This window comes from Rhinatrema bivittatum, chromosome 9 (assembly GCF_901001135.1).
Source record: "Rhinatrema bivittatum chromosome 9, aRhiBiv1.1, whole genome shotgun sequence".
In the NCBI taxonomy this organism is placed as follows: Eukaryota; Metazoa; Chordata; class Amphibia; order Gymnophiona; family Rhinatrematidae; genus Rhinatrema; species Rhinatrema bivittatum.
Window position 1 is genome coordinate 220902341 of NC_042623.1, and position 27562 is coordinate 220929902.

Below are 27562 nucleotides of genomic sequence, written 5' to 3' on the forward strand. Positions count from 1 at the left end.
ATGAAATACTCCATTTTGTTTGCAATTCTTAATATAAAGTACCAGGAAATCAATTCATGCTTTTTGTTTGTATGACTTTCAGTGATAGCTTCTAATATTCTTAAATCAGTGAATCTGATCAGCTAATTTTTCTAGCAAATATTGCTAAAAGAAGAATTTGCAATTCTTTTTACATAATGTGTTAACTTTTTGAATAATTGCTCAAATATATTTTCAATGTTCAGAACAGACCAGAATGTGTATAAACAAAAAGAATCTAGAAAGTAAAATCCTTACATTTGTCTCTTTTTGCTGAAACTTGGTCTGATCTTTGCAACTTTTGGATATAAACCCGCACAGATGACAGCTTTAATCAACTTTTCATTATCTGGAAGGAATGATACACAAACACTGCAGTTAAACTAAATATGAGTAAGGCTTTACAAAGGGTTTCTTTTTTCTTTGTTTACCTGAGTTGATATTGGATTTAGGATCCTTCGGGTTTTTGCTGCTCACAAACCCAGCCACAAGCAAATGTTCAGCAAATTGTCCTTTCATGTTCTGCAGCATCTAGAATACAACACCAAAAAGTAGAAATTGCTTACTATATTTAATCAAAATGTTCTTAAATCAAACTTAATACATATATTTAATTAGTGTCCTTGATTAAGTATATTCAGTCAGCAAGGCACATCCAATCATGAACAATTAGCCTGTGACCATGCAACACTTCCATCAAAATACCATATCTGGGTCTCAAAAGTTAATGAATTACAGTACATGTAGAAACAATCTTATCTGATAGTTTCCTCTCACTGAATCCAGTTAGACCAGGCCAGACAAATGGGTTATGTCCACCTACCAGCGGATGGAGACAGAGGCTAAAAGCTCAACTGATGACACTCCTTACAGGCATCCATGCTGACCTCAGCCTGTCAGTATTACCTGTAACAAACTAAGGGCCTGATTTACTAAGGCCTTATCCCATTCTGTGTTCATGGGAAAAATGCTTAGTAAATGAGGCCTTAAGTTAGGAATTTACAACATACCCCATAATCAGAGGGCTTTCCAAAACAGAAACAAAAAAGGAAGAAACAGGAGAAAAACTATACATATCTTCTTCTGCACCATAATGCTTCCTCATGAACCATATGCAACTGCAATCTCTTAATGGTTGCAATGAAGATGGAAAAGAAAAATACATTTGGCAGTAGAGGGAAGGTTCTGCACTGGTATGACAGGATTCAAGGAAAAGGAATTATCTGGTAAGATTAAATTTCTCCTTCCTCGTTATCCAGTCAGACCTGTCCAGCCGAATGGGATGCACTCATGCTACTACTGAACTGGGAGGAAAGCTGCCAAACCTTTTTATACTTCCATAGCAGACAGCCTCTTCCCTCACTCTCACATCCAAAAGGTAATGTTTCAAAAAAGAATGCAATAAAATGTTAAGATTACTTACCTGGTAATCTCCTTTTCCTTAGTGTATGCAGATGGACTCAAAACAAATGGGTATAGTGTGCTCGTGCTAGCAGTTGGAGACGGATCTGAAGTCAGCACGGGTACATATACTCCCACAGGAAGTGAAGCAACTCAGTAATCTTCCTTGCAAAAGCTGTTATAGCCATATGTGTACTGACCGATCGATTAATCAACAGGATTACCCTGACCAATTGACAGTAGCTGGAGACCGCCAGTGTTCTCAACCGGAAGGCGTCGACACCCGGCAGGGTGGAAGCCTTATTATAAGCAAAACATGGCTTACTGTGAGTCAGCGAATCCCAATGTATACCGGCAGCCGGGCGGGATGCTGAGTCCATCTGCATACACTAAGGAAAAGGAGATTACCAGGTAAGTAATCTTAACATTTCCTAGCGTGTAGCAGATGGACTCAAAACAAATGGGATGTACAAAAGCTACTCCCGGACTGGGCGGGAGGCTGCCCGAGGACAGTTTAGGATTGCCCTCGCAAATGCTGTGTCCTCCCTGGCCTGAACGTCAAGCAGTGAGAGTGATGTCACTGTTTATAAGTCACCGTTTATAAGCCGTCGCCGCTTTGCATATCTCTGCAGTCGACAGCAGCTTAGCTTCTGCCCAAGAGGCTGATTGTGCTCTGGTAGAATGAGCCTCCATTTGCCTCAAAAGCGCCTAACACGGGCGTGTAACAGCCTGCGCCGAGAACGGGCGTCTGAAACACAGTGCGCCTATGAATGGGCGTCTTATTATGAACGGGCGTCTTATAAATGTACGCCTATAGCCGGTGGCTTATAAACAGTGCGCCTATGAACGGGTGACTTATAAATGTGCGCCTATAGCGGGTGTCTTATAAATGTGCACCTATAGCGGGCGGCTTATAAACAGTGTGCCTATGAACGGGTGCTGTATGAACGTGCGCCTATAACGGGCGTCTTAGCATATGTGCGCGTATCCTAGTAGCGTGTGCTAACCATATGCGCCTATCGCGTGCGCTAACATGCGCCTATCCCGTGCGTTAACAACACGCGCCTATCGCGTGCGCTAACAACATGCGCCTATCGCGTGCGTTAACACGCGCCTATCGCGTGCGCTAACAACATGCGCCTATCGCGTGCGCTATCAACATGCGCCTATCGCGAACAACGTGCGTTGAACAAGCCAAAAACGCTTAATTAGAAAAGAAAGTAGGCAAAAATGGCGACCTCCCAGGCGGGCGGCTTCATAGGCAGGCCCAGTTAGTCCACACTTCCTCGGAGACCAAGTAAAGATGTACGCCTTACCTTGTCTTCGGTGCATCCCGGCTGCGACCCGGGCGGTCTCCGGCTGCGGGGGGAGAGGGGAATACCTTCACCGCCGCGCTTAAGGAAGTGCACCCGCTGCCTCTAGGCCGCGCCCGAACCGCTCGGGGGCCAAGTCCACGCCGAGACCAAGGCTGCCTCTAGGCCACGCCCGAACCGCTCGGGGGCCAAGCCGCCCCCGAGCCCTTCTCACTCAGGGGCTGGGTCCCTGCCGCGAACCGGCCACCGGACCGAGGCTCCTACCTCCGAGGGACCACGGAAGTCAGCTTGGGAAACTCCACTGGGTGAGTGACCGCCTGGTATCACCACAGGAGTGCGGGGCTTGTTGCAGTAGATTTCTTCTAAGAATTTAGTCGATAGAATTTGGAAAACACCCTCAGCGAGCATGGGTAGCTCCAAACTGCTTTGGAGACGAAAATTACTGAGTTGCTTCACTTCCTGTGGGGGTATATGTACCCGTGCTGACGTCAGATCCGTCTCCAACTGCTAGCACGAGCACACTATACCCATTTGTTTTGAGTCCATCTGCTACACACTAGGAAAACCAAGTTGCTGCTTTACAATTCTCCTGTTGTGAAAACAATTGGAGCTCTACCCAAGAGACAGCTTGAGCTCTAGTGGAATGTTCCTTGACTGACTTAGGCAAGGGCTTTCCTTTATCAATAAACACAGCTTAATGACTTCCTTAATTGAAACCATAGCCGAAACCTTGGATGCTGCCTCACCTTTTCTAGCACTACTGAACAAAACAAAGAGGTGATCAGATTCCCTAAATCCATTTGTGACTTTCAAATATTGCAAAAGTGGTCTTTGCACATTCAAACTATGAAACTTACTATACTCCCTCTCTTACTAAAGGAAGGTAAGCAGACAGACATTTAAAAGAAAAGCCAACACCACCTTTGGAAGAAAGGAAGGAACTGTACGAATTTTCATTATATCCCTTGTAATCACTAGAAAGGGTTCCCTAAAAAGAGCCTGCAACTGAGAACCTTCTGGCTGAAGAATTGCCACCAGAAAATCCACCTTCAAGGTAAAAAGCTTTAGCGAAATTGACTTAAGAGGCTCAAATTGTGACCTAACAAACAAGGACAAGAACACATTCAAATCCTAAGAAGGAAATGGATTCCTCACCGGAGGTTTAATGTGCTTAACCCCTCTCAGGAAACAAGAAACATCTAGCTGAGAAGACAGGAGCCTTCCAAATACCTGGCCCCTATAACACAGAATAGCTTCACCTTCAAGGAATTCAGAGCCAAGCCCTTGGTCAGACCCTGCTATAAAACAAAGTCACAGGGCACCACCTACCTCCTGGAATACTCTTGTTCAAAAATCCTCCAAATTCTCACATAAGCTGAGCAAGTAGAGGATTTTATTGCTTTCAAAACAGTATCCACCACTGCTTAAGAATAACCCTTCTTGTTCAAACAAGCCCTCTCAAGGGCCAAACCATAAAACAAAAACACAGGCCACTATAAAGAAGTCCCTGCAAGAGCATGTCCTTGTCTTGAGCAAACTGCAGCAGAGTTCTGTCCACCCAAGATCTGCACACAAAAGGATACTTTAGCCAGGCTAGATCACTAATATGACCAGGCGCTGATGACTTGAGATTCTCTGAATCAGCAGTCCTAACAATGGAAATGGCAGGAAGACATACAACACCTCTCCCAGTGACCACTGCTGAACCAAGGCACTCAGCCCAGATGACCCTCTCTGCTTTCTCCTGCTGAAAAACTGTTCACTTTTACATTCACCTTGGTTGCCATCAGATCCATCACTGGTGTTCCCCATTTCTGTACTCTGTTCGAACACCATTCAAGACAACCACCATTCTCTGGGATTGACCATGTTCCTGATGAAAAAAATCCGCCTGAATGTTCTCCACTCCTACAATACGATATCTTCAGATTCTTTTCCATCTAGTGAAGTAACAATTTTCTCTCTTCTGGCACTCGAAGGCTCTTGGTATCTACTTGATTTACATATGCCTCTGCAGTGATATTCTCTGACATCACTCTCACTGCTTGACTATTGAGAAGGGGAGCAAACCTGAACAGTGCAAAAGAAATGGTCTTGGCTTCCAAGTGATTGATGGATGACATTTCTTCTCCTTTGATCACAAACCTTGAGCTATCTGCTACAATGGTCTCTCCATCCAGAAAGACTGGCATCTTTTGTCACCATCACTCAAGCTGGGGTCTCGAGCTCCATGGTCTCTCAACAAATACCTGGAGTCCATCCACCAGGCCAAAGTTTGACTTGCTCTGATACCAGAAGACAGATAAAATACTCATATCTGAAGCTTCCATCTGGTCTATAATGCTTTCTGAGGAGGCCTCATATGTGCTCTCACCCAGGGGTCAGATACAAGACTGCTGCCATCAATCCCAGAAGCTGTAGGTAACTCCATACTATCAGACTTCTGCCCACACCTACTTGAAGCTGCAGTCAGAGCTTCTGAACTCTGTTCCATCAAATGAACATGAGCAAATTTCATATTGAATAGAGCTCCCAAATATTCTAGCATCTGAGAAAGCCACAAATTGCTTTTATAAAAGTTTATTTCCAAACTAAGCTCCTGGATGCCATCACTCTGTTGGTGGCCAAGGAATTTTCCTGCTCTGACTTTGCGTTTATGAGCAAACTGTCCAGGTATGGAGGCACCAAGATTCCCTCTCTTCACAAAGCTGCTGCCACTACTACCATCACCTTTGAAAAGGTCCAAGGAGCGGTGGCTAGCCCAAATGGCAGAGCTTGAAACTGAAAATGTAACTAGTGCTGCATAAAGAAATCTCTAATGACACTACTAGATTGGAATCTGTAGAAAGGCTTCCATAAGATGCAGGGAGGTCAGGAATTCTCCCTGCCTTACTGCCATGACGACCAATTTCAAGGTTTCCATTTGAAAATGAAACACACTTACAAACCTATTTGCTTCAAGTCCAGAATCGGAATAAAGATCCCTTCCTTTTCGGGAATCACAACGTAAATCAAATACTGTCTCTGACCCCACTAAGGCCTTGGGACCAGAAAGCACAGTTGTTTACCTGTAACAGGTGTTCTAGGACAGCAGGATGTTAGTCCTCACAGATAGGTGACATCAGATGGAGCCCGGCATGGAAAAAAGTTTCTAGAAGCTTTGACTGGCACACTGAGCATGCCCAGCATGCCACTATCCGCACGTCCACGTGAGGTGCCCCTTCAGTCTCGTAACATAGCAAAAATACGAGTGAAAAAATAAAACAACAAAGTGCATGATGACAACTCCGCGGTGTGGCGGGTGGGTTTCCTGAGGACTGACATCCTGCTATCCTAGGAGAACACTTGTTACAGGTAAGCAACTACGCTTTCTCCTAGGGCAAGCAGGATGGTAGACTTCACAGATGGGTAAAGACCAAGCTCTAGGCTGCTCCCGGTCACAACTAAGACCAACAGTCACTGAACAAGGTGCCAACGGGCAGAACTGGGGTGCTGCTGGTCAGCAGGGAGATGGCCTGGTTCCAAACAGGGGCGTTAGACAGGGTCTAAACATGGAAGAGTTTGCGAAGGACAGACTGGCTGAAGGCACTGTCCCAGTCAACCATCCTTGTCCAAACAGTAGTGGGCAGCAAACATGTGTAAGGAACTCCACGTCACTGCCTGGAAAATTTCGGTGATGGGGACCTCTCAGATATGATTTGATATCTTTGTTCAAGAATATCGGTATAGAAAAATTCGAAATAAATATAGTTGTGGGTGGATCCCTGGGCCGATGGCAGATGACCACGCTCTTGAGAGGATACCCCGAGAGGGACCACAGGCTAGGCTGGAATATGAAGACAGACACACATTAGTTTTTTTATTAAACAAGTTATTAGAAACCACCAGAGGTGGCAGTAGTGAGCTGATATGCCCGGCAGAGCTGTAGTCCCTCAGGTACAGGAACAACGATCCCAGGATGGCTGAGCTGTTGAGAAACTGTAGAAAGTGAGTAGGCAGAGTTCATGAATAGAACTAGATGATAAAACTCACGTAAGGTCTCAAGTAGGCTCAGGAGCTGGAAAGGAAAGGACTAGGCCCTCGAGGAGCGAGTACCTGGTTCCAGGAAAAGCTGTGAGAGAGCGAGAGTAACTCATATTTGTTTGTAGCAGTGATAGCTTCCAGGCAGTTGAGAATCTTCAGAGTGTCCAGGAACATGGGCCCTCGAGGAGTGAGTACCGGTTCCTATCTGTAATCTGAAAATAAAGAAAAGAGCGAGGCCCCCCGAGGAGCGGGTACCTCTGGTAAGTTCGAGGAGGCAGAGTAGCTTGGATGAATCCCCTTACGATCCGTGTTCGTATCCTTATTCAATCCTTGTTAACTTGATTTGTTAGCATTTTCAAAGACCTTTAAATATTGGAAGTAGATGACTTCATCTCAGGGGGACGCCCCTGAGGTTCGCGCCCTTGCTGGTACAAGAGTTGGGATGCGCGTGCGCGCGCGCATCCTAGGCATCAGGACAAGATGGCGGAGTCGCAGCATCAAGCCGATCCGGGGACACCGGAAGGAGACAGCATGGAGACGCCATGGTAGCCAGCCGTCCATCATAAGAACATAAGAGCATGCCATACTGGGTCAGACCAAGGGTCTGACCCAGTATGGCATCAAGCCCAGAATCCTGTTGTCAACAGTGGCCAATCTAGGCCATAATAACCTGGCAAGTACCCAAAAACTAAGTCTATTCCATGTTACCATTGCTAGTAATAGCAGTGGCTATTTTCTAAATCAACTTAATTAATAGCAGGTAATGGACTTCTCCAAGAAATTATCCAAACCTTTTTTAAACACAGCAATACTAACTGCACTAACCACATCCTCTGGCAACAAATTCCAGAGTTTAATTATGCGTTGAGTAAAAAAGAACTTTCTCCGATTAGTTTTAAATGTGCCACATGCTAATTTTATGGAGTGCCCCCTAGTCTTTCTATTATCTGAAAGAGTAAATAACCGATTCACATCTACCTGTTCTAGACCTCTCATAATTTTAAACACCTCTGTCATATCCCCCCACAGCCGTCTCTTCTCCAAGCTGAAATGTCCTAACCTCTTTAGTCTTTCCTCATAGGGGAGCTGTTCCATTATTTTGGTAGCCCTTCTCTGTACCTTCTCCATCGCAATTATATCTTTTTTGAGATGCGGCAACCAGAATTGTACACAGTATTCAAGGTGCAGTCTCACCATGGAGCGATACAGAAGCATTATGGCATTTTCCGTTTTATTCACCATTCCCTTTCTAATAATTCCCAACATTCTGTTTGCTTTTTTGACTGCCGCAGTACACTGAACCGACGATTTCAATGTGTTATCCACTATGACACCTAGATCTCTTTCTTGGATTGTAGCACCTAATATGGAACCTAACATTGTGTAACTATAGCATGGATTATTTTTCCCTATATGCATCTCCTTGCACTTATGCACATTAAATTTCATTTGCCATTTTGATGCCCAATTTTCCAGTCTCACAAGGTCTTCCTGCAATTTATCACAATCTGCTTGTGATTTAACTACTCTGAACAATTTTGTATCTGCAAATTTGATTATCTCACTCGTCGTATTTCTTTCCAGATCATTTATAAATATATTGAAAAGTAAGGGTCCCAATACAGATCCCTGAAGCACTCCACTGCCCACTCCCTTCCACTGAGAAAATTGTCCATTTAATCCTACTCTGTTTCCTGTCTTTTAGCCAGTTTGCAATCCACGAAAGGACATCGCCACCTGTCCCATGTCTTTTAACTTTTCCTAGAAGCCACTCATGAGGAACTTTTTCAAATGACTTCTGAAAATCCAAGTATACTACATCTACTGGTTCATCTTTGTTCCATTAAACCATGTCTTTCTATATGTTCTGTGATTTTGATGTTTTAGAACACTTTCCACTACTTTTCCTGGCACTGAAGTCAGGCTAACCGGTCTGTAGTTTCCCGTATCGCCCCTAGAGCCCTTTTTAAATATTGGGGTTACATTAGCTATCATCCAGTCTTCAGGTACAATGGATGATTTTAATGATAGGTTACAAATTTTTACTAATAGGTCTGAAATTTCATTTTTTAGTTCCTTCAGAACTCTGGGGTGTATACCATCCGGTCCAGGTGATTTACTACTCTTCAGTTTGTCAATCAGGTCTACCACATCTTCTAGGCTCACTGTGATTTGATTCAGTCCATCTGAATCATTACCCATGAAAACCTTCTCCAGTACGGGTACCTCCCCAACATCCTCTTCAGTAAACATTGAAGCAAAGAAATCATTTAATCTTTCCACGATGGCCTTATCTTCTCTAAGTGCCCTTTTAACCCCTCGATCATCTAACGGTCCAACTGACTCCCTCACAGGCTTTCTGCTTCGGATATATTTAAAAAAGTTTTTACTGTGAGTTTTTGCCTCTATGGTCAACTTCTTTTCAAATTCTCTCTTAGCCTGTCTTATCAATGTCTTACATTTAACTTGCCAAAGGGAGGGAGTCGCCACAGAGGTAAAGAAAACGGAGTGAGGGCGTCGAGCAGCGACGGACGCAACAGAAACAGTACCCGGCACTGATACTGGTGGGGAACACCTGGGATTCCCGGGTATATCGGAGGATGGGGCCTCCGAGTCACAGGGCCGTTTTGCTGACGGTATGGCAGCTGCTGGTTCCACCCCGGAACAAGAGCTGTGCACTGCCAGCGCTGCCAGCAACTGGTGTCTATGCTTGCAGAATCTCCCATGGTGCTCAGCCCGGTCTTTCCCAGACTCTGACGAAGCAGAGAATCCTGATGACCTGGAAACCTGTGAGATCATGGAGGATCGGTCGCCGTTCCCTCGATCTTTTGAAGATGCAGTAGGAGTAGCGAGAAGGAGCACATCGAAGGGCTCCCCTCGACCCCCAGTGTTAATGATGTGGGTGTGGATGGAGTGGACCTTTTGGAACCAAAAAGTTTCTCCATCTTGTCAAGCAGCATGCAACGGCCCATGGGGATCATCTGGTCACACAGCTGACACCCTCGGATGTCGTGCAAAGCCCCCCCCCCCCCCCGGCAGAGAATACAAACTTTATGCAGATCCAGGATGGACATGGTCTACGGGCACTGGTTACACCGACGAAAGCCGGATGACGCCATTAAAAAAGCAGACATGCAGTCGACGACCGGCAGCCACTGAAGTGGGATGCCAAGAATCGACCACAAAGCAGCAGGAAAAAAAGATTTTTAAACCTACTGCGCCGAGGAGACACAGACCGCGAAGGGCAATCCGATGGGACGGGAAAAATACTCGATTTTTTACACAAAAAACAAGAAAGAAGCAGAGCTCCATGAACTGTGAGGCATTTGCACTGTGGAAAAAGAGAGACTGAAAGGGGACCTCACGTGGACGTACGGATAGTAGCATGCTCAGTGTGCCAGTCAAAGCTTCTAGAAATTTTGACAAACGTTTTCTGTGCTGGGCTGCATCTGATGATGTCACCCATCTGTGAGGACTACCATCCTGCTTGTCCTAGGAGAATTACCACTTTCAAGCAGAGAAGTCTCTGAAACATCTCTCTCACTGCCTTTCTTCTTGACTAAGTGACAAGGGGAAACTATAGAAGCGTCAATTAGGACAGGAAATTTCCAGGATGTAACCTTCTCGTATTATCTCCAAAACCCAGTGATCTGATGAGGGTTGCCTATCCCTCAAATCTGATATTGGGTCCCACAAAACTCATTCGGACACCCAGGAGGATCCCAAAGACTCCACAGATCCCTCCTTACCACCTTTTTTGCCACTCAAAAGGACTGTGACCTCTCAAATGACCAAGTCCTCTGACAGTAGACGCAAGCCATTGCCTAAATCTTCTTGAATCCCAAAACCTATTATGGGAGTGAATGGAATGGGATACCCCTTTAGGCCTATCTTTCAGAAGTCTCGGGACTTTAGAATCCCACCAGATTTTGGCAATCTTTTTAAGGTCTTCAACATCGATTTGGTTTTAGAAATAGAATCCACTGACCAATTTTGCAATCAGAGAAACCTTCTTGTTAATATAGAGGCCATGCTCTTCACCGTAGACCACACTAAGTCAAAGGAAGCATCCACCAGGTACACCATGCCTGGTTCGAAATTGTAAGTCTCTTACTTAACCTCCGCACTAATATTTGAAACCGCTTCCATGGAGATAAATGCTTAGCTGAACTGGAACTCACCTCCTCCATCGAGATCCAAGATACTCTACGGAAAATGAAACCATCCTCTCACCCATCAGATCACATCCCTTCGAAACTGCTCCTATCAATTCCAGACTCTATCTCAAAATCCCTGTCAGACATAATAAATTGCTCAATAACTCAAGGATCTTACCCAGATGACCTCAAATTGGCCTCACTCAAACCTCTACTCAAGAAACCAAACCTAGATCCTAATGACCCAAACAACTACCGACCGATCGCCAACCTCCCCTTCATAGCCAAGATCATGGAGAAATTGGTGAACACCCGACTCTCAAACTACATAGAAGAAAACAACCTCCTATTCCCATCACAATACGGATTCCGCAAAACACTTAGCACGGAGTCCCTCCTCATCTCCTTAACAGATTACCTCATCCTGGGCCTTGATAAAGGACAAGCCTTCCTACTGATCCTACTGGACCTTTCGTCAGCCTTTGACACCGTTAACCATTCCCTGCTCATCAACCAGCTAGCCTCCTTGGGTATCACAGGCACAGCACTCTCCTGGTTCATATCATTTCTCAGCAACAGAAGATACAAGGTCAAATTACAGAACAAAGAATCCTCACAACACAACTTCATCAGTAGGAGTCCCACAGGGCTCTTCCCTGTCTCCTACTCTATTCAATATTTACCTCATACCATTATGCCAACTTCTTACCGACCTCAACCTCAAACATTTCCTGTACGCTGATGATATCCAGGTCCTGATCCCCATTAAGGATTCCCTTGCAAAAACGCTGACTTTCTGGAACACATGCCTTCAAAAAATTCAACTCCTCCTCACCAGCCTAAACCTGGTACTAAATTCCGGCAAAACTGAACTCCTGCTCATCACCTCTGAGAACAGCACCTTTTCACCAACACAAGACACACCAACAATCACACAAGTGAGAGACCTAGGAGTCCTAATTGACAATCGCCTGAATTTCAAAGCCACCATTAACAAAACAAACCAAAGACTGTTTCTACCAACTACAGGTGCTGAAAAGAATTAGACCTCTTTTCCATGCCCAAGATTTCAGAACCATCCTGCAAGCAATCATTTTTTCAAAATTAGACTATTGTAACACCATCCTACTTGGTCTTCCCGCTTCTTATACTAAACCGCTTCAGATGGTACAAAATACAGCTGCACGAATACTGACAAACTCCAGGAGAAGGGATCACATAACCCCCATCCTAAAGAGCCTCCATTGGTTACCTATACACTTTAGAATTATTTTACAAGGCCATCCTTACCACATACAAAAATATCCACCTACTGGCTCCCATCGACATACAGATCCCTCTCCAACTACATAATTCAACAAGACCAACAAGAGATGCATACAAAGGATCGCTACAGGTACCACCGTCCAAATCTACCAGACACATCACACTAAGAGATCGGGCATTCTCTACAGCCATTCCACCGTTATGGAACTCTAGCCCTTCAAACCTCAGACTTGAAACATGCATCTCAACCTTCAAAAAAAGACTAAAGACATGGATATTCACACAAGCATTCCCGGACTCAAACTGATCTATCTTCCACGCCAATCCTTACCTTCACATACACCATGACAAACCTTCTTGTTTGAATTTTATATTATTTTACACTATCGTTACATGTTTGAATTAATAACCTGTCCTTTCTCTTCTCTCTCTGCCAAGTTCTAATCTCCCTGTTATTTGTAACTGCCTTTTTCCGCACCATTGTTTTAGTTTTGTTTACGATGCACACTTGTTTTAATGTGAACCAGCATGATGGGACTGCGTTCTCGAATGCCGGTATATAAAAACCCTAAATAAATAAAATAAATAAAAATAAGTCAGACCTGGCTCTGATAACATTGTAAGCAATATCTGCAGTGCTATTCTAGAGACTTTGAAGGCTTGTTTCAAAATAGCTTCAATCTTTCTGACCTGCACATCTTTTAAGGCAGCACTGCCTTCCCCCTAATGGTTGTTCTCTTAGTAACAGAACCAGTGTATCCACCTTGGGAATCTAAATCTCTGAGCACCAAGGGGGTACAACTTGGATATCTAGCATCCCCTTTAAAATTTACAGCAGTAAAGACCCACTCCAGGTAACAGTCCATCACTTTATGCAGAGGAAAAGATTCAGAAGTCTTCTTTATATTGATCTTAATAGGGTCTTCCACAGTGTCCAGACTTCCTTCCTACCTTCCTTCTGAAATATGCACAGTTGTTAAGATCTGCAAAATAAGAAAAGGGAGCTTCTCTCTTCAAAAGAAAAGGACCATGGAAGAAGCATCTTCTACATTTGGAGGGAATTCTTCTTCCTCCAATTCCTCTTCACTATCATTATTCCATGGGACCTTAAAATCATCTAAGGAATCCCTCCATTTGGAGGGAACATCCTCATCCTTTCTAACCTCTTTCTGCTTTTGGAAGATACCCTCTCAGCAGAAAAACTCAGAGAGCTGCATGGGACTGAACTCTGCCCTATAGAAAATACATGTGGCATGCATTTACTAATTCCTTTCCCATATCAGCCAAGGCCAAAGAACTAGCCATGAAGGGAGAAGGGTCAGGCATCATATCCCTTTGAGCAGCTCCTTGAGAAGCTATGCCCCTGGACTCTTGCTTCAGAGCTGAGAAAGGGGGGCTCTGGTTCCATGACTGCTTCCCACATTCCCCAAAATGGCTGCCATTCACACCTCAGTGCTGGAGTCCCTGGTGAGAATCAGCTGTTTAGATTGTCTTGCTGAGGCAAGTCCCCAACCCTGCAGCACAAAAGTCACCATTAAAGCTGGTTCCCTCATCACCAGAACAAGCGCGGAATAAGGGGTTTTAAGCATTTATTTCATACCCACAACAGTAGCACAGTTTGGCCAACTCCCATCCCCCTCCCTGTCTGAAGTCTATGGGCTCCACAGCAAAGCAGGGACTTCCTGTGCTCAGCTGTTGCTGACATACTTCTCTAAAATGTCCTGCACAGTATCATGTGCCCCAGTAGAAAAGGACAAAGAAAAAATGCTGCACTCATCCCTCCAGTTCTACCTTCCTGAACTTGCCTTACCTTCGGAAGCCTTGCTGGCCCTCTGTCTTTATTTTTTTACCTTTACTGAGTAGGTAATAAAACTTTTTTTTTTTTTTAAAGATGGCAAGTGCAGGAAAGGGGGCAAGATCGGGTTGGGGGTGGGGGTGGGGGAAGAATGAAAATCACAGAGAAAAAGACCAAACCTGGTAGCTCCTGGCCCAGACCTGCTCCACTGAGGAAGAAGACCAGACTTTCACCTCAGGAGCTGCTACAATACAAATTTTACCTGATGGTACTATGAGAGAGTGAGAACTAGTCTGTCACCTCAGAAATCATACACTACCACCAATCCTCTACTCGCCAAACCAGGCCTTAGTTTACATCATGGGATGCTCATCTACCATATGTGGAAGACAGAGAATACTGGCAAGCTGAGGTCAGCATAGATGTCTATAAGCAGCGACATCAGCAAGCCTGTTAGTTTCTGTCACCATCTGCTGATCGGTGGACATAACCCATTTATCTGGATTAGTCTGATTGGATGAAGACAAATGTCTAACTTGGTCTTTTGCAAGGTCTCATAATCTACTAAGACATCAGGGTACCTTAAGAGTGTTTGAAGATAGAAAATACTCCCAGCAGTAGTCTCTCTCTGCTCTGTACCCATGCCACTTGGCTTCTTCCCAGCCCTGAAAAACAAAAGTTTAAACTTTTCAACTTTGTAAAAGGTAAAAAAGTTATGTTCAATATAAAGAAGCAGTGTTTGTAAACTGGTGGATAATAGTTGGGGAAGCACATTTTGGTGAATCAATTCCCACAGAATGGCCAAACTCCAAATGCTAAGCTTTGCATTTAATAATTTTCTTAATAATTGCCTTTTTAATAAAACCAGAATTTCTTAATGTTAGCTTTTTATTTGCAACAAAACTACTGATTTCATGATTATCTTTATTCAATACTTTGATTAATCACATCTTATTTCAAAGTAAACCAGAACAATGTACAATAAAAGTCATAATGCTATCAACTAAATAATGTAAAATACAATAAAATGATATAAAATAATTTAGAACTAAAAACAAGCAACACCAATAAATTAAAAAATAAATTAAACACACATTGTTTATGTATGTGTGTGTGTACACATATCAAATCATAAAATTAAAGATAAATCAAGGAAAAGAAAAAACTAAAGTTGATAAAAGTCTTAAAATGGAAATGCTTTGGAGAAAATACAGGAATTTCTAAATTTTAATTAGTCATTCTAAGATGAATGGAGAGGGGAAAGGAATTCCAAAGACTTGGGACCAAGTCTTTGGACAAGCATGTTTCTCAGAGTCTCTCAAAGCAAATCTCCCTAACGTAGGGAAGCACTGGTAGTTCTTGCTGGGAGTACTGCAATGACCTTGTGGGTTGGTAAGGACTGAGAAGTGTGGAGAGGTAGGAGGGTACACCCCAATGTAAGGCTTTATAGGTCAGGTATCCAAGCTTGAAATGAATTCAGAGAGATACCAGAAGCCACTGCAGTTCATGAGAAGAGAATAATGATCAAACTTAGATTTTCCAAAAAGAGAAGGCATTGAAATAGAACACTACAGTAGTCTAATCTAGATAGAGTAAATGAGTGAGCAAGTATTTTGAGGTCAGGTAGATCTATGAAAGATCGAAGACATATAAATCTTAAAAAGAAAAGAACTTTGCATTAAAATAGTGATGTGATTATCAAACTTTAGTATAGAATCAATCTTAATTCCTAGTGTAGTAACATCTTTAGTTTGGAAATTGACACCTGCCATGGGTAGGTAGCCATTTGCACATCAGTGACTATCAGATGGTATGGTTTGATATAGGGGCCAAGACTGAAAGAAGTCACACAAAAATCAAAGACCTGAATTCAGAATACAGACTTTGTTAAAATGAGGAAGTACTTTGAGGCGGTAGAAGGCTGCGAAAAGATGGGTGAAGTGGAACAATGGTGGGCTAAATTAAAATGGAGAAATTACTTACTTGATAATTTTGTTTTCCTTAGTGCAGACAGATGGACTCAGGACCAATGGGTTATGTGCTCCCCTGCTAGCAGGAGACTGAGTCAGGTTTCAAAGCTGACGTCATCCTAGATATACTCCTCCAGTGATCTCAGCCATTCAGTATTTTTTTCCAAAGCCATTGTGGACATACTATTGAAAAACTTAATTTGAACTTGGATACAACTTAATACTTGATTAAAAAACTGGAGACCGCAACTGTACTCAATCACGAAAGCACTGGATCCCAGCAATACTATAGAATCGAGATTCGCCTCCTGGGCGATTTCTTGGTACCGTACATGGGCAGCCGTGGGCGGGATACTGAGCCCATCTGAGCTCAGCATCCAGCCGTGGGCCGGATGCTGAGCCCACTAAAGAAAACAAAATTATCAGGTAAGTAATTTCTCCGTTTCCTAGCGTGTAGCCAGATGGACTCAGGACCAATGGGATGTACAAAAGCTACTCCTGAACGGGATGGGAGGGCTGCCCGTGTGATCCGGTTAGCACCGCCCTTGCAAAGGCTATGTCCTCTCGGGCCTGACGTCCAGGTGGTAGAACCAGGAGAAGGTGTGTAAGGAGGACCACGTCGCTGCTTGACAGATGTCAGCGAGAGACATTAACTTAGCTTCCGCCCAGGATATAGCCTGGGCCCTAGTAGAATGAGCTTTAACCTGGAGGAGTAAAGGCTTCCCTGCCTCTAGTAAGCTTCCGTGATCACTTCCTTGATCCAGCGAGCTATGGTAGCTCGCGAAGCTGCTTCGCCTTGTTTCTTACCCCTTGTGAAAAACAAACAAGCATCTGTCTTGCTCACCGTTTCTGAACGTTCCAGATATAGCACTAAAAGTCTACCAACGTTAGTTGGCGAAGAAGGGGGTTAGTCTTTCCATGTCCTTGTGTCTATCCAGGGACGGTAAGGAATGGATTGGTTCAGGTAAAACTCAGATACTACCTTAGATAGGAAGGAGTGCTGTTCCTGGAGTCAATCGAAGGAACGGTTCCAGACATGACAGCACCTGTAGTTCAAAGATGCGACAAGCTGAGCATATCGCCACCAAGAATACAGTCTTTAGTGTTAATAGACGTAGCAACAGACTGCACAGTGGTCTGAAGGAAGGCCCCTGCTAAGAAATCCAATACTAGATCAAGGTTCCATAGGAGGACCGGCCACTTGAAGGGTGGCGGAGGTGTTTGACCCCGTTTAGGAAACGGGCCAAGTCTGGATGTGCTGACATATGGGTTCATTTGCTTCGGCCCTGAAGCAGGAGAGGCCGCCACCTGGACCTTCAAGGAGTTGAGGGACAATCCTTTGCTCAGGCTGTCTGTTAAAATTCCAGGATCATGGGGATCTTGGCCATTCGCTCCAGGCCTCAAATATTCTCCAAATCCATACGTATGCCAGGGACATTGAGAACTTCCGCGTGCGGAGCAAGATGGAGATCACGCCGCCGAATATCCACTCTTCTTCAGGTGAGCCCTCTCAAGGCCAGAGCATAAGAGAGAATAGAGTTGGGTCTTGTGAAGAATTGGGCCCTTGCTGGAGAAGGTCCCTTTGCAGGGGGAGGCAAAGGGGGACTATCTACGAGAAGCCTCTGCATGTCTGTATATTACGGGCGTTCTGGGCCAATATGGGGCCACCAGAAGGACTAATCCTCTGTGGTGTTCAATCTTGCAGATGATCTTGCCCAGTAGAGGCCATGGAAGAAAGGTGTACAGTAAGTACTCCTCTGACCAGGTCTGGACGAGGGTGTCAATCCCTTGGGAGCGCTGATTTAATCTGCGACTGAAGAACTGGGGAACCTTCGTTTTGTGAGATGTAGCCAGCAGGTCGATGAATGGGAGGCCCCAGCGATCTACTAGGAGTGAGAAGGCTCTGGTCAACAGCGTCCATTCCCCCGGGTCTAGCCTTTCCCTGCTGAGAGTCTGCTCTGACGTTGTCTTTTCCCGTGATGTGGGAGGCCGAGATCCCTTGAAGGTTTATCTCTGCCCATTCCATAAGGGTTCTATCTCCAGAGATAGGGTGGCTTTTGGTGCCTCCCTGGCAGTTGATGTAGGCAACCATTGTTGCGTTTTTCCGATACCAAGCGGATTACTTGTCCCTGGCGCCTGTGGCTGAACTGCAGGCATGCTAATCTGACCACTCGCGCTTCCAGGCGGTTTATGTTCCAGTTCACCTCTTCCTAGGTCCTTCATTCCTGGGTTGTCGGGTCCTGACACTGAGCTCCCCACCCTTGGAGGCTCTCGTCCATCGTGAGGACGATCCAGCTCGGTGGGGACAGGCTTATGCCCTTGCTTAGGTGAGCTTCCTGTAGCCACTACTGGAGCCGAGAGCATACTTCCATCGGTAGGTGGAGGTGAATCAAGTAGTCTTGAGACAGTGGGTTCCAGCGTGACAGTAGGGAGTATTGGAGAGGCCGCATGTGTGCCCTCGCCCTCAGTACTACTTCCAGGGTTGATGCCATGAGGCCAAGGACCTGGAAATAGTCCCAAACCCTGGGGTGCATTGTGTTTGTCAACCAACACACTTGGTCCATCAGTTTCTTTCTCCTCGAGGGAGGGAGGGAGGAAGATCTTGTCCTGCTTGGTGTCAAATCAGACCCCCAGGTACTCTAAGGACCGGGAGGGCTTGAGGCTGCTCTTGTCCATATTCACGACCCAACAAAGTTCCTGTAGGAGGGACTTGACCCTGCTGGTCACTTGGAAGCTCTCTTCCGACTTCGCCTGGATCAGCCAGTTGTCCAAGTAAGGGTGCACCTTCTTTCCTCAGTGCCACTGCCACGACCACTATAATTTTGGAGAATGTTCGGGGGTGATTGCCAGGCCAAAGGGCAATGCCTGGAACTGGTAATGGCGGCCCAGTACTGCAAAGCGTAGAAAACGCTGGTAGTCTTGACTGATTGGAATATGAAGGTAGGCCTCCGAGAGGTCCAGGGAGGTTAAGAACTCTCCCGGTTGAATCTCCATTATGACGGAGCGAAGAGTTTCCATGCAGAAGTGAATTATCTGCAGATGACGGTTGACGCTCTTGAGATCCAGGATGGAATGAACCCTCTTTCTTGGGCACGATGAAATAGATGGAATAACGCCCCTTATTTACTTGGGGTGTAGGTACTGCTTTATCAGTGTGGATTCCACTGCCAGTTTCTTGTGCTGGGAGTGGCAAGGCGACATCATGAACCTGTCCAGAGGGGTGCTGCGAAATTCCAGAGCATAACCTTCTTGTATGATGTCCAGTACCCATTTGTCTGATGTGATCTCATCCCACCACTGATAGAAAAGGAATAGTTGGCCTCCTATCTCCTTGTCCCATGGATGGGTCAGGCCCAAATTCATTGGGAAGTTCGGGTCAAACCTGAGCCCGAACCTGTTCCTCTTTTTGATTGTCGGTTCCGAAAGGACTGAGCCCTTCCTGAGGGTCGAGATGACTGAAATGACAAGTTTCTGTAGGGCCGGAAGCGCTGAGAGGCCCTGGCCCAAACCCTCATGGGTGAGGGGTGTGGTGACCTCTTTTTCTTTTATCTTCCAGTAGCCGGGGCACTGGAGATTCACCCTACTTACTGGCTAGCTTCACCAATTTGCTTCCGAATGGAAGGGATCCCTTAAAGGGCATCTTTGTGAGGTTCACCTTAGAAGTTGCGTCCGTTGACCAATTTTGCAACCATAGCTGCCTTCTGGCCACCACCCTGAGGCTACTATGGCTGACGTATGCACTAGGTCCGAGCTTATATCCACCAGGAAGGATGTGGTGGGTTCGATCGCCTATCCAGTATGCGCACCTGAGCTATCTGCCTCTTTCGAGAGAAGCAGACATGAGCGAGCCACCAGGGAATAACAGGAAACAATCTGCAGTGTCATTGCTGTCGCGTCAAAGCTTGCTTAAGGATGGATTCCAACTGCCTATCGTGAGCATCCTTCAAGGCTGCTCCTCCCACTACAGGGATAATTGCTCGCTTTGAGATAGCGCAGAGCAGGGTGTCCACTTTCAGGAAGTGCAGGTGTTCCGTGACCGCTGGGTCCAGAGGGTACAGGGCCTCACCTACTTTAAAACTTGCCTTCAGGGCGTCCCATTCCAAGTCAACTCCTGTGTGACTACCAGCATCTGGAAATAGCAAGAGGCTTTCTGCAGAGACACCAGGATGGGGTTCTTCTTTGGCTCCGACATAAGGTCTGTGCCTGGAACTCCCAGAGTCTTCAGGGTTTGGGAGACTAGGGCCAGTAATTCATCTCTGTGGAAAAACCTAAGCATGGTCCAGTATGGCTCCAGGACTGTAGGGATTTCCCCCTCCTCCAATGAATCCCCATCGTCTGTGGTGTCTGGGTCCCTGTCAGGGATACCCTTGGTGAGACGAGGCATGTCCTGAGGCATGCTGATAGGGTTGGGAAGGCTAGGCCTTCTCAACTGGGACTCAGCCCGGGCAGGAGCTGACTGCATCTGAACAAAGGCTTGAAGGCCCTGAAAAAATTCCAATCAAAAGAAGGCCACTGGGTCCATATTTGGTCCAGGAGGAACTAGGGTAGGGGACTGCTGAACTGCCCTCTCTCGGTGAGGACGCAGCCCCGAAACTGCTCAGGTCCGGGGTACTGCCAGATAAGGGCGTGGCTGACCCGTCCTCAGACTGGAAAAGTTCTGAGAATCCAGCCCTCCCTGGGCTTCCTCACAGTGCTGACACAGGAAGAATTCCAGGTCAGACTGTGCAGCCCTAATATGGCAGGCAGTGCAAAGGGAGTGTCGTCTGAGCTTCTTTGCTGCCGGGGCCATAACCTCTGTAGCTTGTGTGTTTAACTGACTGATGCCTCTCGAGTGAGCACACACTTGCCTCGGCGTGCGAAGATGTAAGCAGCTGGTTGAGCGCAAAAGTGTGTGCGCGCCTATGCGTGCACCTATGCGCACAGAAGGCTGGCCCACACCACGCGTACCGACGGACGAAGGGGGGAAAATGGTACCACACCAAACTGCGCGCAGCATGGCGCCGCCATGGATTGCCATGTGGAGAGTCCACCGAGCCTGAAGTGGGGCCTAGCCCACTGGGGGGCCACTTGGAACCCCCTTCCCTCGCCCAGACGGGAATGGGGACGATGTCGGTACGGTGTGCTGAGCAAGGAGACCGGAGGAAAGACTTATTGAAGTCCTTCCACAACTCTGGATTGGAGGAGTTCTTCTCTACTTACCTGGTCTCAGCGCTTACCGGCTGAGTACAGAGATGGTCTCCAGCTGCGGGGGGGAAGGGCTTAGGCTGTCACTGCTGCACTTGGCTTCTGCACCCGCTGCCTTTTAGCTGCTTCAGCAGCAAAGTCCATGCTGGGAGCCAGCTACAGGACCAAGGCACACCTCTGAGGGATCTCAGAAATCTTCTCAGGAATTCTCAATTGGGGGAGGGCCCCTTAGGTATCACCGCAGGAGAGTAGAGCTCGATCTTCCTTTCAATTTAAAGGTAATTTCTCCATCTAACAAGTGCTGCAATCCCGCTAAACACCGTTGCTGGTGTGGGGATAGCGTCCACATCTGCTAGGAAACAGAGAGATACTGGATGGCTGAGGTCACTGCAGGAGTATATCTAGGGTGACGTCATTTCTTTTTTTTTTTTTTTCATTTTTTCATTTCATAAAATTTATTGATCGCCTAACACAAAGTAGGCCTAGGCGATGAACAAAAATACAAACATAGTAAAAACAATAATGAACATACACTTCAGTCAAAAATTTTTTCACAGAAACTGGAGAAAAGTACTACCACATACTGGTATCTATGTCCCTAGATCAAGTTATTTATTCGTCAGTTGACATTAACGAGAACTCATAGCAATTACTCTACTCACATTATTCTTATTTTTCTAATAACCGTGTTCTCACATTCTTTTCTCTGATAACTGAATTACACATACTTCAGGCTGTTACATATTATAAGCACGGTGGAGTAAAAACTCTTTAAATTCTAATTTAAATCTAATTTAAATCTTTTAACGTCGGCTTTGAAACCTGGCTCCGTTTCCATCTGCTAGCAGGGGAGCACATAACCCCTGTCCATCTGGCTACACACTAGGAAAGGATATATAACAAAGGCAACAAATTATGAAAGAAAAATAAATAAAAGTAAGAGAAAAAGGAAACAGCTATGTTAAGAGAGTGGCTTGTAAAATAAAGGTAAAAGATGAGCATTTAAAAAGTACAAAGGAACTGAAAAAGAGGAACCCGGAAGAATATCTGATGAAGCTGAAAGAGAAAAGAAATTAGGACAGCAAAAGCTTGAGTGGACAAAAGAATTGTCAAGCAGGTAAAGCGAGGTGACAAAACATTTTTCAGATATAAAACATGTATATGATGTAACAATGTTCTCTAATACAACTCAATCTTTGTTTATCTAATGTAATTATTCTGAACCGTTATGATGGTGAATCAATGTTTAACTAATGTAACTATTGTGAACCGTTATGATGGCGAAACCGAATGACGGCATACAAAACATGTTAAATAAATAAATAAATATATCAGAGGAGGAAGGCCAGAGGTGATATTGTAAGACTGAAAGGAATCAAGGGTCATTATGTGGAGAATAATAAGGAAAAATCAGAAATATTAAATAAATACTTCAATTTGGTGTTCACTAAAGAAGCAACAAGAACAGTACACAAAAAGAAATAAACAAATATTTAAAGTGTATGAATTGCTGCAGACTATCCACTGCAAGCTGTGATTTCTGTTTGCAAATAAGTAAGGAAGAATTTTCAATTTGCCATTTCTTGTGCCTCTTAGGGTGCCTTGGAATTTTTATAGCTGTTTCTAGATTTGTGGCTTTTAAGCTTGTTTATGGTCCAGTGCTCATCTCTTCTCTCTTAGCTAGGAGGAAATAAGGATGATCAAATATATAATCACCTTTGAAGCAAACATCTTGTCGAAACATGGCTTGTCCGATATATTGGATCTATCACAGTGCTAATTTTATGTTAGATTTTATTGTAAATATGCCTTTATTTATATTAAATTTGTAATCTCTCTTATCACACATTTTTAATATTTTATTTTATTCTTTATTTTTGTGTGCCACTCTTGTTGCTATCGTATTTATTTCTGTGGTTCACTTACCTCTCTATTTGGTTTTCTTGTTCACTAAAGAAGAACTTGGAGAAAGACAGTTGTATAACTATTCTGGCTGCTAGGCAGCCCCCGCCCCCACCACCAGCAGAGGGTCTCACTGAGCCATGCTTTCTCCCGCTCTAGCCACCTACTTGATGGTTCCATGCCGCGGCAAGGCCAGCCCTATTTAGCCTTGCTTCTCTCACAACTCAGGGCCTCTTCGTTGAGTCACTTTGATTCCTTACATTGGCCCACCTTGCTTTGCTTTGCTCTCTTGTTTCGCCTTGCCTTGTTGCATCCTAGGCATTCTCGCCTCCTAGGCCTTCTCCCCTGGTACTACAGCCTCCTTGAAGGGGGGGGGGGGAAGAGTTGGAGCAGTGGGGAGGGGGGAAGAGTTGGAGCAGTGGGGAGGGGGCGTGCACATCCTGATACCTCCACCCTCCACTATCCACCATGCATACACCCATGTCCAGCCCCCCTGCAGTCACACACAGGCACCCCTCCCGACACACACATGCAGCCCTCTTATCCCCCCATATATATGCACCCCCTAACACACAAATCCTCACATGTAATCCAACAGACATGCATCCCCACAGCCATACACCCTCCCTCTTCAAAATTCCCCCAGCCCATATCAACCCACAGACATCAGTCATTCATACAAAGCCCCCATTGCACATACCTTGGGGGAAGGGCAGAGTAGAAAATGTAAGGGGGAGTGTACTGTTCTTGTTGCTTCTTTAGGGCGTGCACACACTCACTCAGCTCACTGCAATAGGCACACATACACACTTCATCCCTAATATCACTTAACACTACCCCATAACAAAAACAAATACAAAAAGGCCTAAAATCCCTCACTTACCCTCGGAGGGTCCACCGCCGATCGCGAGGCTTCGACGTCGTCCTCCCCGCAGGCAGAGCACGCCTCCAGCCAGTCCCTCCTGGGACCAGCCAATCAGCGCCCGCACCCGGACAGCCCATCAGAGGCAGGCTCGAGAGGCCTTTAAATTCAACCCCACGCCGGCGCTTCCCTCTTTAGACCGGCGACCTCGACGCTGATCCCACCGCGACCGATGACCGCACCAAGGGCAGGCCTGCGCAATCGGCGCCGCAGACCCACCGGGGTAAGGCCTAAAATCCCTCACCCTCGGAGGGTCCACCGCCGACCGCGAGGCTTTGGCGCCGTCCTCCCCGCAGGTAGAGCACGCCTCCAGCCAGTCCCTCCTGGGACCAGCCAATCAGCGCGGACACGCCCACACCCGGACAGCCCACCAGAGGCAGGCCCGAGAGGCCTTTAAATTCAACCCCACGCCGGCGCCACGCGCCGAAGGAGCACGACAAAGGGGCCTGCCCCATTTGTGCAGCCCCGCTGGGCAGCAAATACGACTAAAATTCAACCTCAGCAACACCACTAATCTAAATCAAAAAAGCGCCAACTGCCGGCCCCCCGCTAACAGGGAAACACTTTCACCTGACGCAAACATCATAATTTTGTCCCCTCTTTACCGACGACCCTACAGTAAAAGAAGAACCTGCCTGGAACTCTGCACTCGACACGAAAGCTCGTCGAGACAAGGCCATCATTCCTTCTCTAACCTCAAACGGACACCTCCCAATCTACAAGACGCTCCCTACCCTCCACCACCACCTGCTACTCGACCTCCACAGCAGACTCTCCGACCAGCTACAATGCTTAACCGCCCACGCACCTACAAATCCCTCATCCCCATCATGATTTCCCCCACTACCCAATTCTTAGGACTCACCCTGTTCACCATCATATTTTTCAACGCCCAATCGCTCACTAATAAAACACTGATACTAAACGACCTTCTTCTGGACATAAATCTAGACTTCTGCGCCATAACTGAAACATGGCTCAAAACCTCGGACATCGCTCTCATAAACCAATTACCAACACAGACCTACGACTTGTTCTCCGTCCCAAGGCAAAAAAAAAGAGGCGGGGGTATTCTCCTAGCAGTCAAAAAGTCACTGAGATTCACACAATATCAAATCAAAGCATCCATCAAACTAGAAACAGGCCTGTTTAAATCAGAAAATCTTCAAATTCTCCTGGTCTATGCCCCCCCAGGACTGCTAGATTCGAATGCCTCACCCATTCTCGAAATAATAGCATTTCATCTAAATCTGGACTCCCCAGCTATAATCTTGAGAGATTTTAACTTACATGTAGACAAATCCCCTCACTCAACTAACTGCGAAGCTTTCCTCACCGCCATGTCAGCCATGGGATTTAAGCAGTTAATCAACAAACCTACCCACAAAGCGGGTCATACGCTGGATCTCATCTTTACAAACTCAGGCATTTCACACACTGAGCAACCAGTGTGCAAACAAGTCCCTTGGTCAGACCATACCTTAATCTCTACTACCTTCTCATTGTTACTGTCGGGCTACAATCACTGCTCCCCACCATCATTTCTCTACAGGAAAACCTGCTCCTCTGAGCACCTCACCAATCTCCTAGCCCCAGATCTCTCTCTCATTGACGTCTCCACTCCTAACTCGGCCCTCAAATCCTGGTCCAAAATAACTAAATCAGTAGCAAACATACTCTGTCCCCTGACAACAAAAAAACTCAAACACAATGCGACAAAAAGACAACCTTGGTTCAACGAGGAACTTCGAAAACTCAAACATCTACTAAGGCAGAAAGAAAGAAAATGGCGCAAAGCCCCTTCACCACCCTCACTATCTGAATACAAACGCTCCCTCCACCTATACAAGAGCATCACTTTAAAAACAAAAAGGGACTTTTATGCCCACAAGATCCACAATCTCATCTTCGACTCCAAAACTCTGTTCACCTACGTTTCCAACCTTACTAAAACCAACACTCCAGACATTCCATTCGACCTAGCCCAGACAAAAGCAGAGGAGTTGGCTCTCTACTTCAGCAAAAAAAATTACCAACCTGCTGAAACAACTGACACCAAATACGTACTCATCTTCTAGTATATATCTCCACCCAAACAAAGACATCTCTTTCAATGACTTTGAGCCCATCACTATTTCAGAGATACAAGCTGTTCTGAAGAAATTGAAACCACCCTCACACCTTTTTCATCAAATCCCATCTAAACTGCTTCTACTAATCCCGGATACCATCTCTAAAGTACTGGCAGACATTATAAATTGTTCCTTATCCCAGGGTATCTACCCAGATGATCTTAAAACGGCCTCAATCAAACCTCTCCTAAAAAAACCGAACCTTAACACCAGCGATCCCAATAATTTCCGTCCCATCTCCAACCTCCCGTTCATTGCTAAAGTTATGGAAAAATTAGTAAACTCACAATTATCGAATTACATTGAGGATCACCAAATTCTGTTCCCTAATCAATATGGATTTCGCAAAGCATTAAGCACCGAAACATTACTCCTTTCACTTACAGACTTCCTCCTCACCGGCATTGATAAAGGTCACGCTTACTTATTAATCCTTCTCGACCTTTCGGCTGCATTCGATACAGTCAACCACCACATCCTCCTAAATCAGCTGGCACACATCGGCGTCACAGGCACAGTACTGGCCTGGTTTAAAACATTCCTGGAGAACAGAGGATTCAAGGTCAAAATTCATAATAAAGAATCCCACTACTATCCATCCTCTCTCGGGGTTCCTCAGGGCTCCTCCCTCTCACCCACGCTCTTTAATGTTTACCTTCTCCCACTCTGCCAATTGCTAACTAAACTAAACCTGAAACATTTCCTATTCGCAGACGATGTACATTAGAATTCTGGGAAAGCTGCCTACTAGAGATCAATACCTCCTTACCAGTCTAAACCTAATCCTCAATGCTTCAAAAACTGAATTCCTGCTTATATCCCCCGGAAAACAACATCATCACTTCAAACCCACCAGCCAACCTTCAAACCTCTCACGTAAGAGACCTAGGAGCCATCATAGACAACCGTCTTAACCTAAAATCATTCATCAACCAAACTACCAAAGATTGTTTCCACAAATTACATGTCCTTAAAAGAATTAAGCCACTCTTCACTCTCAGGACTTCAGAACAATTTTACAAGCAATAATCTTCTCTAAGATAGATTATTGTAACTCTATTTTATTAGGTCTCCCTGCATCCCAAACCAAACCGCTACAGATGGTTCAGAATACAGCAGCCAGAATTCTGACTAACTCTAAGAGAATTGACCACATCTCCCCAATTCTCAAAGAACTTCATTGGCTGCCAATACACTACAGAATCATGTACAAGGCCATCACCACCATTACAAGTCATCCATCACCACGCTCCGCTCAAGTTACAAATTCCTTTCAAAAAACATACCTCCTCCAGACCCATTAGAGAGTCTTATAAGAATCACTTCATGTTCCTCACGCCAAAACCTTTCAACACAAATCCCTCAAAGACAGAGCATTCTCAACAGCAGGACCACCACTATGGAACTCCATCCCATCTGACCTGCGACAGGAACCATGCCTACCAACGTTTAGGAAAAGGCTGAAAACATGGCTTTTTA

General features: G+C 45.5%; 1 protein-coding gene across 3 annotated transcripts in view; it reads right to left on the reverse strand.

The window, feature by feature from the left end:
- Positions 1–27562, reverse strand: part of DHX36 (DEAH-box helicase 36) — a 518365-nt gene that overhangs the window by 72812 nt on the left and 417991 nt on the right. For all 3 annotated transcript variants that reach the window (XM_029615334.1, XM_029615333.1, XM_029615335.1), the window contains 3 exons: positions 14555–14638; positions 450–549; positions 277–367 (listed from right to left, as the gene is read on the reverse strand). In XM_029615334.1, the coding sequence (XP_029471194.1) occupies positions 277–367; positions 450–549; positions 14555–14638 (275 nt within the window). The remainder of the gene's footprint in view (positions 1–276; positions 368–449; positions 550–14554; positions 14639–27562) is intronic.